The sequence below is a fragment of the Ascaphus truei genome, chromosome 8 (genome assembly GCF_040206685.1).
Source record: "Ascaphus truei isolate aAscTru1 chromosome 8, aAscTru1.hap1, whole genome shotgun sequence".
NCBI lineage: Eukaryota > Metazoa > Chordata > Amphibia > Anura > Ascaphidae > Ascaphus > Ascaphus truei.
Window position 1 is genome coordinate 2983051 of NC_134490.1, and position 15457 is coordinate 2998507.

The window sequence follows — 15457 nt, forward strand, 5'->3', positions numbered from 1 at the left end:
TTCTGTCTCTCGCTCCGTCTCCTCGCTCTGTCTCTCTGTCTCTTGCTCTGTCTCTCGCTCTCTCTCTGTCTCTCGCTCTCTGTCTCTCGCTCTCTCTCTCTCTCTGTCTCTCGGTCTCTCGCTCTCGCTCTGTCTCTCGCTCTGTCTCTCACTCTCTCTCTGTCTCTCGCTCTCTGTTCTCTCGCTCTCTCTCTCTCTCTGTCTCTCGCTCCCTCTCTCTCTGTCTCTCTCTGTCTCTAACTCTCTGTCTCGCTCTCTCTGTCTCTCACTCCCTCTCGCTCTCTCTCTCTCTCTCTCTCTCTCTCTCTCTCTCTCTCTCTGTCTCTCTCTATCTCTCTCTGTGTCTCTCGCTCTGTTTCTCGCTCTCGCACTCTCTCTCGCTGTATCTCGCTCTCTCTCTGTCTCTCGCTCTCTCTCTGTCTCTCTCTCTCTCTGTCTCTGTCTCTCGCTCTCTCTCTGTCTCTCGCTCTCTCTGTCTCTCCGCTCGCTCTCTCTCTGTCTCTCGCTCTCTCTCTCTGTGTCTCTCGCTCTCTCTGTCTCTCGCTCTCTCTCTCTGTCTCTCGCTCTCTGTCTCTCGCTCTCGGTCTCTCTCTCTCTCTGTCTCTCTCTGTCTCTCGCTCTCTCTCTGTCTCTCGCTCTCTCCTCTGTCTGTCGCTCTCTCTCTGTCTGTCGCTCTCTCTCTGTCTGTCGCTCCTCTGTCTGTCGCTCTCTGTCTGTCGCTCTCTCTGTCTGTCGCTCTCTCTGTCTGTCGCTCTCTCTGTCTGTCGCTCTCTCTGTCTGTCGCTCTCTCTGTCTGTCGCTCTCTCTGTCTGTCGCTCTCTCTGTCTGTCGCTCTCTCTGTCTGTCGCTCTCTCTGTCTGTCGCTCTCTCTGTCTGTCGCTCTCTCTGTCTGTCGCTCTCTCTGTCTCTCGCTCTCTCTGTCTCTCGCTCGCTCTCTCTCTGTCTGTCGCTCTCTCTGTCTGTCGCTCTCTCTGTCTGTCGCTCTCTCTGTCTGTCGCTCTCTCTGTCTGTCGCTCTCTCTGTCTGTCGCTCTCTCTGTCTGTCGCTCTCTCTGTCTGTCGCTCGCTCTCCTCTCTGTCTGTCGCTCTCTCTGTCTGTCGCTCGCTCTCTCTCTGTCTCTCGCTCTCTCTATCTGTGTCTCGCTCTCTCTCTGTCTCTCGCTCTGTCTCTCGCTCTCTCTCTGTCTGTCGCTCTCTCTCTGTCTGTCGCTCTCTCTCTGTCTGGTCGCTCTCTCTCTGTCTGTCGCTCTCTCTCTGTCTGTCGCTCTCTCTCTGTCTGTCGCTCTCTCTCTGTCTGTCGCTCTCTCTCTGTCTGTCGCTCCTCTCTCTGTCTGTCGCTCTCTCTCTGTCTGTCGCTCTCCTCTCTGTCTGTCGCTCTCTCTCTGTCTGTCGCTCTCTCTCTGTCTGTCGCTCTCTGTCTGTCTGTCCGCTCTCTCTCTGTCTGTCGCTCTCTCTCTGTCTGTCGCTCTCTCTCTGTCTGTCGCTCTCTCTCTGTCTGTCGCTCTCTCTCTGTCTGTCGCTCTCTCTCTGTCGCTCTCTCTCTGTCTGTCGCTCTCTCTCGCTCTCTCTGTCTCTCGCTCTCTCTGTCTCTCGCTCTCTCTGTCTCTCGCTCTCTCTGTCTCTCGCTCTCTCTCTCTGTCTCTCGTTCTCTCTCTCTGTCTCTCGTTCTCTCTCTCTGTCTCTCGCTCTCCTCTGTCTCTGTCTCTCGCTCTCTCTGTCTCTCGCTCTCTCTCTCGCTGTCTCTCGCTCTCTCTGTCTCTCGCTCGCTCTCTCTCTGTCTCTCGCTCGCTCTCTCTCTCTGTCTCTCGCTCGCTCTCTCTCTGTCTCTCTCTCCGCTCTCCTCTCTCTCTGTCTCTCGCTCGCTTTCTCTCTCTCTGTCTCTCGCTCGCTCTCTCTCTCGCTCTCTCTCTGTCTGTCGCTCTCTCTCTGTCTGTCGCTCTCTCTCTGTCTGTCGCTCTCTCTCTGTCTGTCGCTCTCTCTCTGTCTGTCGCTCTCTCTCTGTCGCTCTCTCTGTCGCTCTCGCTCACTCTCTCTGTCGCTCTCTCTCTCTCTCTGTCTCTCTCTCGCTCTCTCTCTCTCTGTCTCTCGCTCGCTCTCTTGCTCTCTCGCTCTCTCTCTGTCTCTCGCTCGCTCTCTCTCTCTGTCTCTCGCTCGCTCGCTCTCTGTCTCTCGCTCGCTCTCGGTCTCTCGCTCGCTCTCTCTGTCTCTCGCTCGCTCTCTCACTCTGTCTCGCTCTCTCTCTCTCTGTGTCTCTTGCTGTCTGTCTCCCCCCCTTGCCCTCTCTTGTCCCCCCTTGCCCTCTCTTGTCCCCCCCTTGCCCTCTCTTGTCCCACCTTGCCCTCTCTTGTCCCCCCCTTGCCCTCTCTTGTCCCCCCCCTTGCCCTCTCTTGTCCCCCCCCCTTGCCCTCTCTTGTCCCCCCCTTGCCCTCTCTTGTCCCCCTCTTGCCCCTCTCTTGTCCCCCCCTTGTCCCCCCCTTGCCCTCTCTTGTCCCCCCCTTGCCCTCTCTTGTCCCCCCCCTTGCCCTCTCTTGTCCCCCCCTTGCCCTCTCTTGTCCCCCCCTTGCCCTCTCTTGTCCCCCCCTTGCCCTCTCTTGTCCCCCTTGCCCTCTCTTGTCCCCCCCTTGCCCTCTCTTGTCCCCCCTTGCCCTCTCTTCTCCCCCCCTTGCCCTCTCTTCTCCCCCCCTTGCCCTCTCTTCTCCCCCCTTGCCCTCTCTTCTCCCCCCCTTGCCCTCTCTTCTCCCCCCCCTTGCTCTCTCTTCTCCCTCCCCTTGCTCTCTCTTCTCCTCCCCTTGCCCTCTCTTCTCCCTCCCCTTGCCCTTTCTTCTCCCTCCCCTTGCCCTCTCTTCTCCCCCCCCTTGCCCTCTCTTCTCCCCCCCCTTGCCCTCTCTTCTCCCTCCCCTTGCCCTCTCTCCCCCTCCCCCCTTGCCCTCTCTCCCCCCTTCCTTACCATCTCTTCTCTCCCCCCATTGCCCTCTCTTCTCTACCCCCCCTTGCCCTCTCTCTCTCCCCCCCTTCTCTTTCTGCTCTCCCCCCCTCACTTATTTTGCTTCCCTCCCCCCAGGAGAAGCTTTGCCAGCAGAAGTACAATGTTTCGTGCATTATGATCTTGCCTCAGTACCAGAGACAGGGATTCGGAAGGTTCCTCATCGACTTTCAGTGAGTATTTCCCTCTCGCGCCGCCCCCCCAAAGTCAGCCAGCGCCACCCCAAACAGTTACCCAAAACCCTGTCCACGCCTCAGAGCAAAAGTGGTCCTTCAGACGGACCATAACGTACACATTCCTCCCTTCCTATATAGAACGGCACATAAAGGGAAAGGCCCCGTTTTGCAGATGGTACGAAGTATAATTTCCAACATTTCTCGGCTGAACAAATGTGGCCCTTATCTTCCATGTAGTAACGCAGGAGGGATTAGGGGGTACCATACCTTTTTATTGGACCAATAAGTAGTTGATATGTTACAATCTTTCTAACCACTCATGCAGAGACACACTCGATACAGGACCCTGACAGGTTGGAAAGCTTGTAACATATATCAACTAATACGGTACTTTGTCGTATGTATGTATGTCGGTCTTTATGTATGTAGCACCATTAATGTACATAGCCCCTCACAGCAGTAATATACATGACAATCATATAAATAACAAATAATATAAATAACACACAATGGGAATAAGTGCTTCAGATATAAAAGTAACATTTAGGAAAAGGAGTCCCTGCTCCGAAGAGCTCACAATCTAATTGGTAGGTAGGAAGAACGTACAGAGACAGGAGGAGGGCGTTCTGGTAACCGCGTCTGCAGGGGGCCAAGCTTTATGAATACGGTGTAAAACTATCACTCATGGAGCTACTCATATGCTTCCTTAAGCAGGTGGGTCTTAAAAGTGGATAGAGAGGGTGCTAGTCAGTGGGAAAGGTTTAAGGCGGGAGAGGGCTTTAGATACAAAGGGGTAGAGAGAAGACATCCTTGAGCAGAACACAAGAGTCGGGATGGTGCATAGCGAGAAATTAGGGCTGAGATGTAAGGAGGGGCAGAAGAGTGTAAAGCTTTAAAAGTGAGGAGGAGAATTGAGTGTGAGATGTGGGATTTGATAGGAATCCAGGAGAGGGATTTCAGGAGGGGAGACGCTGAGACAGATCTAGGAAAGAGTAGAGTGATTCTGGCAGCAGGTAACAGGTATCATACCCCTCCTTCCTGTCCTTCCTGTGTTACTACTTTGTACCAAATGATACATAATATAAAAGAGGCCTTTCCCTTTCTGTGATATAAATAAAGCAAGAATAACCTTGAAGAAGAGATTTGTGTGGGGTGTGTGTATACAAAGTACATGTATACAGTCGTCTCATGCTGCTCCAGTAAACCGTGATGAACCAAGACGAAGGCAGAACATGCACGAACGGTTCATATCGACATTTAGAGACTGGCAAATCCTGAGACCGATTGAAGTAATAGCAGCTCCGAGATGGTGGATCCACACAGGCATAACATGTTGGGGGATCATTTGTGTGCGCCCCCTGTCCCAACTCGCCCCATATAACCGTGCCCTTCCTCAGAGGGATATGTAATGCGAGATGCTGGGACGCTGTGTGAGGAGACAAGTGCAGACTCTCCTGCTGACAGAATGGTTAGTCTGGAAACGTGTGTGTTTTGTATGTAGCCCCCACCACACATTGTGTTAACTCCTTAGCACATGGAAACTCCAGGGACACAGTGGGGAGGGGGCTGAGGGAAAAGCAGAGGGAGGGGGCTGCATTGCGTGTGAAATCTCACCATGGGAATGGAGGCCTCTCTCCCCCTCCTCTTCTCCCAGCCTGAGCTAATCTTGGCAGCTGTGTGGTTGTGCTGTAGCTCTTTTGTCTGCTTGAGCTCTTAGCGGCGTCTATGTCTGAACCGTGTGTGTTTTGTGTTTGTCTGAGCTCCGTGAGTGTGCGTCTGAGTTCAGTGTGTGCCTGAGCAGATGTGTGCCTGAGCATATGTGTGTGTTGTGGTAAATAACACAGCGTGTTGCTTGCTCACAGACATATGAAAGTCTCCCCGAACCATAATATAAACACACACACCCTAAAGCACAATATGTTTGGGAGCGATATGTGAGAGGCGGTTGTGTGCCTGAGTGTAACTGTGTGAGCTGATATTGTATCTGTGTCCTAGCCTGTGTGTACATGTATTAACAGTACTGTGTATGTGAGTTATATGTTTATTTCTGAGCTGCACCGTGTGTGTGTGTGTGTGTGAGCGTGAGCTACACTGTGTGTGAGCTGCAGTGTGTGTGTGTGAGCATGAGCTGCACTGTGTGTGTGTGTGTGTGTGTGTGTGTGTGTGTCGCGATCTGGTGAAGGTGTAATCCGTGGGGTGTCTCTGTAATTACAGGAAGTGAGGCTGCTTTACCCCTGCTATCCCTCGTGTCCCCGCTAAGTGCCTCTTAATAACAGTGACAGCCGCCGGGCTCTCTCATTATCTCCGCCTTGCGATGTCTCCGTTTGATTTCTTTATTGAACCTTTATTTTATTATTACTCTGTTATCATATGACTGTTGCCCCCCGGGAGGGACGTGGGAGGAGAGCACTGCTGGAGAGCACACGTATATAAGCGCTAGTTCAGGGGTGACCAACTCCGTCAGACTGAGCCACTGGTTGAATCCCCTGTGCTGAAGCAGGGATATCCTGAAATCCTGACCTGTTAGAGGCCCTTGAGGACTGGAGTTGGCGCCCCTGATCTAGTTGCATTTCCCTTGATGTCATGCCTATGGCTCTGACAGACCCCACAGTGTGCTCTTCCTCCTCGGGAATCCCATCCTGTCCTGCCAACCCGACCATGCTCATTTCTCTGCTTGTTTTGTCCGTTAACAAAGAGAACTGGGCGAGGAACGGGTTCGAGTTTCCTTTGTAGCGCTGCTCATTGCTGGGCAGTGGCCCCTCCGTCAGTGAAAATGTTAATGTGGAAGCCGCCCCCAGCGCTGTTCTCACCGTGCGAGCCGCGCGCTCTCCCCGCAGGTTACCTGCTTTCCCGCCGCGAGGGACAGGCCGGCTCCCCGGAGAAGCCCCTGTCCGACCTGGGCCGCTTGTCTTACTTGGCTTACTGGAAAAGTGTCATCGTGGAATACCTCTCCTCCCACCACGAGAAGCAGATCAGCGTCAAAGGCGTGAGCCGGGCCACGGGGATGTGTCCCCACGACATCGCCACCACCCTGCAGCATCTCAACATGGTGGACCGGCGAGGTGACAGGTGAGTGACAAAAAGGTGAGGTGACACAGAGCTGTGCAGCGTATGCACATATACAGACAGGTCACATTGTATATACAATGCTTTGGGGAACAGTGTAGGACCTCTGCAACCACCCGCGCCCCCCAGAGATATCTCTCACCCCTGATATACATACACTTACACACACACACACACACAATATATATATACATACATACATACACGTTTTAAGTTATTGTGGGTGAAAAAGGCAACAAGAAACCTCCACCGTATTGCATATTCGCTTGTGAGCACTTTCACATGTGTTAGGAAGGTCTGCAGCCCTGCCTTTCACCATTATTCCCAGCATACAGTGCTTCCACTGCAGCAAGGGATTCTGGGAAATGACATGCAAATGAGCACACAATGTGTCACCTTTTGTCCGAAAAGCCATTGTTACATGGAACCCTTATAAGCTAATGCTCGCTGTTAACACAGCTTTAAAAGCACAGCATGGGAATCGGATGCAAAGTCAGAGAAACCATTCACAGACATGTTTCAACTTTAACGGGGATCATCAGTGTGAGGCTGGTTGTACTGCTGGCTTTGCAATTTTCAAATCCCTTGCTGCAGTGGAAGCACTGTATGCTGGGGATAATGGGGAAAGGCGGGGCTGCATGTCCTTTCCCAGAATCCCTTGCTGCAGTGGAAGCACTGTATGCTGGGGATAATGGGGAAGGGCAGGGCTGCAGACCTTCCTAAAACATGTGAATGTGCTCACAAGTGATCTTTTTATTTGAGATATATATATATTTGTGTGTGTGTGTATATACTTATGTACATATATACGTACATGTACATGCGCGCACAAACACACACACAAAACATAAATCGTTTGGAAATAAATGCTATTTAGACTTACTTCGCCTAGTCTGAATGTTTAGGAAAAAGGTGCAAATCCTGAAGATTGAACCCATTCCACCACCAGATTCACACGTGTGTGTTGTTTGTGTTGGTTTTGCGTGTGGCTGCAGCATCTCTGGGTTGTGTTCAGGTTTGTGTTGGTTTTGCGTGTGGCTGCAGCATCTCTGGGTTGTGTTCAGGTTTGTGTTGGTTTTGCGTGTGGCTGCAGCATCTCTGGGTTGTGTTCAGGTTTGTGTTGGTTTTGCGTGTGGCTGCAGCATCTCTGGGTTGTGTTCAGGTTTGTGTTGGTTTTGCGTGTGGCTGCAGCATCTCTGGGTTGTGTTCAGGTTTGTGTTGGTTTTGCGTGTGGCTGCAGCATCTCTGGGTTGTGTTCAGGTTTGTGTTGGTTTTGCGTGTGGCTGCAGCATCTCTGGGTTGTGTTCAGGTTTGTGGTTATTCGGCGGGAGCAGATGATGACGAGTCACATGGAGAAGATGAAGTCCAGCACCCGCCTCAACGAGCTGGATCCGGAGGGTCTCCGGTGGACACCGGTCATCGCGTCCAACACGGCAGTGTCCGAGGAGGAGCGAGAAGCCGAGAAGGAGGTAACCGTGATAACATTGTAATCAGACAGGGCTCAGAAGCCGTCCGCACTAAGACATCCCTCTGTCCAATGCAAAGGGTGATCAATAGGATGGCTATATCCCACTACAAGACGGGCATCTCCAACTCAGGGGTGCCCAGCAACAGGTCAGGTTTTCAGGATATCCCTGCTTCAGCACAGGTGGTGCAGTCCAAGACTGAGCCACTGATTGAGCTACCTGTGCTGAAGCAGGGATATCCATAATACCTGACCTGCTGGTGGCCTTTGAGGACTGGAGTTGGCCACCCCCTGTCCTAACTCCTCCTTAACTCTGCGTAGTGACCCTTCCCAAACCGCACTAGTGCACGCCAGGTACTATTGGAGCTGAGCGCCCTGATGCAGTAGCGCACAGTGACGATCGGCTCCCTGTTTTGCTTCAGTATCGCCGTGTTACATTACGCTGCGACTTTCCGGGTCAGTACACAAAAGAATACGTTCGTTAGTCACAGCATGAAGGTGCAATAACAAACAGCACAGGCTGTACAGCCGAGTACAATGCTTCCGCCCGGCGGCTGTGAGGGGCTGTACATCCGAGTACAATGCTTCCGGCCGGTGGGTGTGAGGGGCTATACACCCGAGTACAATGCTTCCGCCCGGTGGCTGTGAGGGGCTGTACACCCGAGTACAATGCTGCCGCCCGGTGGGTGTGAGGGGCTGTACAGCCGAGTACAATGCTTCCGTTAGGTGAGGGGCTGTACATCCGAGTACAATGCTTCCGTTAGGTGAGGGGCTGTACATCCGAGTACAATGCTTCCGTTAGGTGAGGGGCTGTACAGCCGAGTACAATGCTTCCCTCCACTGGCTGTGAGGGGCTGTACATCCGAGTACAATGCTTCCGGTGGCTGTGAGGGTCTGTACATCCGAGTACAATGCTTCCGGTGACTGTGAGGGGCTGTACAGCCGAGTACAATGCTTCCGGTGGCTGTGAGGGGCTGTACATCCGAGTACAATGCTTCCGGTGGCTGTGAGGGGCTGTACAGCCGAGTACAATGCTTCCGCCCGGTGGCTGTGAGGGGCTGTACAGCCGAGTACAATGCTTCCGCCCGGTGGCTGTGAGGGGCTGTACATCCGAGTACAATGCTTCCGCCCGGTGGCTGTGAGGGGCTGTACAGCCGAGTACAATGCTTCCCTCCGCTGGCTGTGAGGTGCTGTACACCCGAGTACAATGCTTCCGTTAGGTGAGGGGCTGTACATCCGAGTACAATGCTTCCGGTGGCTGTGAGGGTCTGTACAGCCGAGTACAATGCTTCCGCCTGGTGGCTGTGAGGGGCTGTACATCCGAGTACAATGCTTCCGGTGGCTGTGAGGGGCTGTACAGCCGAGTACAATGCTTACGGTGGCTGTGGGGGGCTGTACATCCGAGTACAATGCTTCCGGTGGCTGTGAGGGGCTGTACACCCGAGTACAATGCTTCCGCCCGGTGGCTGTGAGGGGCTGTACAGCCGAGTACAATGCTTCCGTTAGGTGAGGGGCTGTACATCCGAGTACAATGCTTCCGTTAGGTGAGGGGCTGTACATCCGAGTACAATGTTTCCGTTAGGTGAGGGGCTGTACATCCGAGTACAATGCTTCCGGCCGGTGGGTGTGAGGGGCTATACACCCGAGTACAATGCTTCCGCCCGGTGGCTGTGAGGGGCTGTACACCCGAGTACAATGCTTCCGCCCGGTGGGTGTGAGGGGCTGTACAGCCGAGTACAATGCTTCCGTTAGGTGAGGGGCTGTACATCCGAGTACAATGCTTCCGTTAGGTGAGGGGCTGTACATCCGAGTACAATGCTTCCGTTAGGTGAGGGGCTGTACAGCCGAGTACAATGCTTCCCTCCACTGGCTGTGAGGGGCTGTACATCCGAGTACAATGCTTCCGGTGGCTGTGAGGGTCTGTACATCCGAGTACAATGCTTCCGGTGACTGTGAGGGGCTGTACAGCCGAGTACAATGCTTCCGGTGGCTGTGAGGGGCTGTACATCCGAGTACAATGCTTCCGGTGGCTGTGAGGGGCTGTACAGCCGAGTACAATGCTTCCGCCCGGTGGCTGTGAGGGGCTGTACAGCCGAGTACAATGCTTCCGCCCGGTGGCTGTGAGGGGCTGTACATCCGAGTACAATGCTTCCGCCCGGTGGCTGTGAGGGGCTGTACAGCCGAGTACAATGCTTCCCTCCGCTGGCTGTGAGGTGCTGTACACCCGAGTACAATGCTTCCGTTAGGTGAGGGGCTGTACATCCGAGTACAATGCTTCCGGTGGCTGTGAGGGTCTGTACAGCCGAGTACAATGCTTCCGCCTGGTGGCTGTGAGGGGCTGTACATCCGAGTACAATGCTTCCGGTGGCTGTGAGGGGCTGTACAGCCGAGTACAATGCTTACGGTGGCTGTGGGGGGCTGTACATCCGAGTACAATGCTTCCGGTGGCTGTGAGGGGCTGTACACCCGAGTACAATGCTTCCGCCCGGTGGCTGTGAGGGGCTGTACAGCCGAGTACAATGCTTCCGTTAGGTGAGGGGCTGTACATCCGAGTACAATGCTTCCGTTAGGTGAGGGGCTGTACATCCGAGTACAATGTTTCCGTTAGGTGAGGGGCTGTACATCCGAGTACAATGCTTCCGTTAGGTGAGGGGCTGTACACCCGAGTACAATGCTTCCCTCGGTGGCTGTGAGGGGCTGTACAGCCGAGTACAATGCTTCCGTTAGGTGAGGGGCTGTACATCCGAGTACAATGCTTCCGTTAGGTGAGGGGCTGTACATCCGAGTACAATGCTTCCGTTAGGTGAGGGGCTGTACAGCCGAGTACAATGCTTCCGTTATATGAGGGGCTGTACACCCGAGTATAATGCTTCCGTTAGGTGAGGGGCTGTACACCCGAGTACAGTGCTTCCGTTAGGGGAGGGGCTGTACATCCGAGTACAATGCTTCCGTTAGGTGAGGGGCTGTATATCCGAGTACAATGCTTCCGTTAGGTGAGGGGCTGTACATCCGAGTACAATGCTTCCGTTAGGTGAGGGGCTGTACATCCGAGTACAATGCCTCCGTTAGGTGAGGGGCTGTACATCCGAGTACAATGCTTCCGTTAGGTGAGGGGCTGTACAGCCGAGTACAATGCTTCCCTCCGCTGGCTGTGAGGGGCTGTACATCCGAGTACAATGCTTCCGTTAGGTGGCTGTGAGGGGCTGTACACCCGAGTACAATGCGTCCGGTGGCTGTGAGGGGCTGTACAGCCGAGTACAATGCTTCCGTTAGGTGAGGGGCTGTACATCCGAGTACAATGCTTCCGTTAGGTGAGGGGCTGTACATCCGAGTACAATGCTTCCCTCGGTGGCTGTGAGGGGCTGTACATCCGAGTACAATGCTTCCGTCCGGTGGCTGTGAGGGGCTGTACATCCGAGTACAATGCTTCCGGTGGCTATGAGGGGCTGTACATCCGAGTACAATGCTTCCGTTAGGTGAGGGGCTGTACACCCGAGTACAATGCTTCCGTTAGGTGAGGGGCTGTACACCCGAGTACAATGCTTCCGTTAGGTGAGGGGCTGTACATCCGAGTACAATGTTTCCGTTAGGTGAGGGGCTGTACATCCGAGTACAATGCTTCCGTTAGGTGAGGGGCTGTACAGCCGAGTACAATGCCTCCGTTAGGTGAGGGGCTGTACAGCCGAGTACAATGCTTCCGTTAGGTGAGGGGCTGTACACCCGAGTACAATGCTTCCGTTAGGTGAGGGGCTGTACATCCGAGTACAATGCTTCCGTTAGGTGAGGGGCTGTACATCCGAGTACAATGCTTCCGTTAGGTGACGGGCTGTACATCCGAGTACAATGCCTCCGTTAGGTGAGGGGCTGTACATCCGAGTACAATGCTTCCGTTAGGTGAGGGGCTGTACATCCGAGTACAATGCCTCCGTTAGGTGAGGGGCTGTACATCCGAGTACAATGCTTCCGTTAGGTGAGGGGCTGTACAGCCGAGTACAATGCTTCCGTTAGGTGAGGGGCTGTACACCCAAGTACAATGCTTCCGTTAGGTGAGGGGCTGTACAGCCGAGTACAATGCTTCCGTTAGGTGAGGGGCTGTACAGCCGAGTACAATGCCTACGTTAGGTGAGGGGCTGTACACCCGAGTACAATGCTTCCGTTAGGTGAGGGGCTGTACACCCGAGTACAATGCTTCCGTTAGGTGAGGGGCTGTACATCAGAGTACAATGCTTCCGTTAGGTGAGGGGCTGTACATCCGAGTACAATGCTTCCGTTAGGTGAGGGGCTGTACATCCGAGTACAATGCTTCCGTTAGGTGAGGGGCTGTACGTCCGAGTACAATGCCTCCGTTAGGTGAGGGGCTGTACAGCCGAGTACAATGCTTCCGTTAGGTGGCTGTGAGGGGCTATACATCCGAGTACAATGCCTCCGTTAGGTGAGGGGCTGTACATCCGAGTACAATGCCTCCGTTAGGTGAGGGGCTGTACAGCCGAGTACAATGCTTCCCTCCGCTGGCTGTGAGGGGCTGTACATCCGAGTACAATGCTTCCGTTAGGTGGCTGTGAGGGGCTGTACATCCGAGTACAATGCTTCCGGTGGCTGTGAGGGGCTGTACAGCCGAGTACAATGCTTCCGTTAGGTGGCTGTGAGGGGCTGTACGTCCGAGTACAATGCTTCCGGTGGCTGTGAGGGGCTGTACATCCGAGTACAATGCTTCCGTTAGGAGGCTGTGAGGGGCTGTACATCCGAGTACAATGCTTCCCTCCGATGGCTTTGAGGGGCTGTACATACAAGTACAATGCTTCCCTCCGCTGGCTTTGAGGGGCTGTACATGCGAGTACAATGCTTCCGGTGGCTATGAGGGCTGTGAGGGGCTGTACATCCGAGTACAATGCTTCCGGTGGCTGTGAGGGGCTGTACATCCGAGTACAATGCTTCCGGTGGCTATGAGGGCTGTGAGGGGCTGTACATACAAGTACAATGCTTCCGGTGGCTATGAGGGCTGTGAGGGGCTGTACATACAAGTACAATGCTTCCGGTATCTATGAGGGTTGTGAGGGGCTGTACAGCCGAGTACAATGCTTCCGGTGGCTGTGAGGGGCTGTACATCCGAGTACAATGCTTCCGGTGGCTGTGAGGGGCTGTACAGCCGAGTACAATGCTTCCGCCCGGTGGCTGTGAGGGGCTGTACAGCCGAGTACAATGCTTCCGCCCGGTGGCTGTGAGGGGCTGTACATCCGAGTACAATGCTTCCGCCCGGTGGCTGTGAGGGGCTGTACAGCCGAGTACAATGCTTCCCTCCGCTGGCTGTGAGGTGCTGTACACCCGAGTACAATGCTTCCGTTAGGTGAGGGGCTGTACATCCGAGTACAATGCTTCCGGTGGCTGTGAGGGTCTGTACAGCCGAGTACAATGCTTCCGCCTGGTGGCTGTGAGGGGCTGTACATCCGAGTACAATGCTTCCGGTGGCTGTGAGGGGCTGTACAGCCGAGTACAATGCTTACGGTGGCTGTGGGGGGCTGTACATCCGAGTACAATGCTTCCGGTGGCTGTGAGGGGCTGTACACCCGAGTACAATGCTTCCGCCCGGTGGCTGTGAGGGGCTGTACAGCCGAGTACAATGCTTCCGTTAGGTGAGGGGCTGTACATCCGAGTACAATGCTTCCGTTAGGTGAGGGGCTGTACATCCGAGTACAATGTTTCCGTTAGGTGAGGGGCTGTACATCCGAGTACAATGCTTCCGTTAGGTGAGGGGCTGTACACCCGAGTACAATGCTTCCCTCGGTGGCTGTGAGGGGCTGTACAGCCGAGTACAATGCTTCCGTTAGGTGAGGGGCTGTACATCCGAGTACAATGCTTCCGGTAGGTATGGGGCTGTACAGCCGAGTACAATGCTTCCGTTATATGAGGGGCTGTACACCCGAGTATAATGCTTCCGTTAGGTGAGGGGCTGTACACCCGAGTACAGTGCTTCCGTTAGGGGAGGGGCTGTACATCCGAGTACAATGCTTCCGTTAGGTGAGGGGCTGTATATCCGAGTACAATGCTTCCGTTAGGTGAGGGGCTGTACATCCGAGTACAATGCTTCCGTTAGGTGAGGGGCTGTACATCCGAGTACAATGCCTCCGTTAGGTGAGGGGCTGTACATCCGAGTACAATGCTTCCGTTAGGTGACGTGCTGTACAGCCGAGTACAATGCTTCCCTCCGCTGGCTGTGAGGGGCTGTACATCCGAGTACAATGCTTCCGTTAGGTGGCTGTGAGGGGCTGTACACCCGAGTACAATGCGTCCGGTGGCTGTGAGGGGCTGTACAGCCGAGTACAATGCTTCCGTTAGGTGAGGGGCTGTACGTCCGAGTACAATGCTTCCGTTAGGTGAGGGGCTGTACATCCGAGTACAATGCTTCCCTCGGTGGCTGTGAGGGGCTGTACATCCGAGTACAATGCTTCCGTCCGGTGGCTGTGAGGGGCTGTACATACAAGTACAATGCTTCCGGTGGCTATGAGGGGCTGTACATCCGAGTACAATGCTTCCGGTGGCTATGAGGGGCTGTACATCCGAGTACAATGCTTCCGTTAGGTGAGGGGCTGTACATCCGAGTACAATGCTTCCGTTAGGTGAGGGGCTGTACACCCGAGAAAAATGCTTCCGTTAGGTGAGGGGCTGTACACCCGAGTACAATGCTTCCGTTAGGTGAGGGGCTGTACACCCGAGTACAATGCTTCCGTTAGGTGAGGGGCTGTACATCCGAGTACAATGTTTCCGTTAGGTGAGGGGCTGTACATCCGAGTACAATGCTTCCGTTAGGTGAGGGGCTGTACAGCCGAGTACAATGCCTCCGTTAGGTGAGGGGCTGTACAGCCGAGTACAATGCTTCCGTTAGGTGAGGGGCTGTACACCCGAGTACAATGCTTCCGTTAGGTGAGGGGCTGTACATCCGAGTACAATGCTTCCGTTAGGTGAGGGGCTGTACATCCGAGTACAATGCTTCCGTTAGGTGACGGGCTGTACATCCGAGTACAATGCCTCCGTTAGGTGAGGGGCTGTACATCCGAGTACAATGCTTCCGTTAGGTGAGGGGCTGTACATCCGAGTACAATGCCTCCGTTAGGTGAGGGGCTGTACATCCGAGTACAATGCTTCCGTTAGGTGAGGGGCTGTACAGCCGAGTACAATGCTTCCGTTAGGTGAGGGGCTGTACACCCAAGTACAATGCTTCCGTTAGGTGAGGGGCTGTACAGCCGAGTACAATGCTTCCGTTAGGTGAGGGGCTGTACAGCCGAGTACAATGCCTACGTTAGGTGAGGGGCTGTACACCCGAGTACAATGCTTCCGTTAGGTGAGGGGCTGTACACCCGAGTACAATGCTTCCGTTAGGTGAGGGGCTGTACATCAGAGTACAATGCTTCCGTTAGGTGAGGGGCTGTACATCCGAGTACAATGCTTCCGTTAGGTGAGGGGCTGTACATCCGAGTACAATGCTTCCGTTAGGTGAGGGGCTGTACGTCCGAGTACAATGCCTCCGTTAGGTGAGGGGCTGTACAGCCGAGTACAATGCTTCCGTTAGGTGGCTGTGAGGGGCTATACATCCGAGTACAATGCCTCCGTTAGGTGAGGGGCTGTACATCCGAGTACAATGCCTCCGTTAGGTGAGGGGCTGTACAGCCGAGTACAATGCTTCCCTCCGCTGGCTGTGAGGGGCTGTACATCCGAGTACAATGCTTCCGTTAGGTGGCTGTGAGGGGCTGTACATCCGAGTACAATGCTTCCG

The 15457-nt window shown here is 54.2% G+C and overlaps 1 protein-coding gene across 1 annotated transcript in view; it reads left to right on the forward strand.

Annotated features, from left to right (window-relative positions):
• KAT6B (lysine acetyltransferase 6B) overlaps positions 1–15457 on the forward strand; it is a 141352-nt gene that overhangs the window by 88453 nt on the left and 37442 nt on the right. The window contains 3 exon segments of the mRNA XM_075610323.1: positions 3061–3159; positions 5977–6227; positions 7534–7693. Coding sequence (XP_075466438.1) covers positions 3061–3159; positions 5977–6227; positions 7534–7693 — 510 coding nt within the window.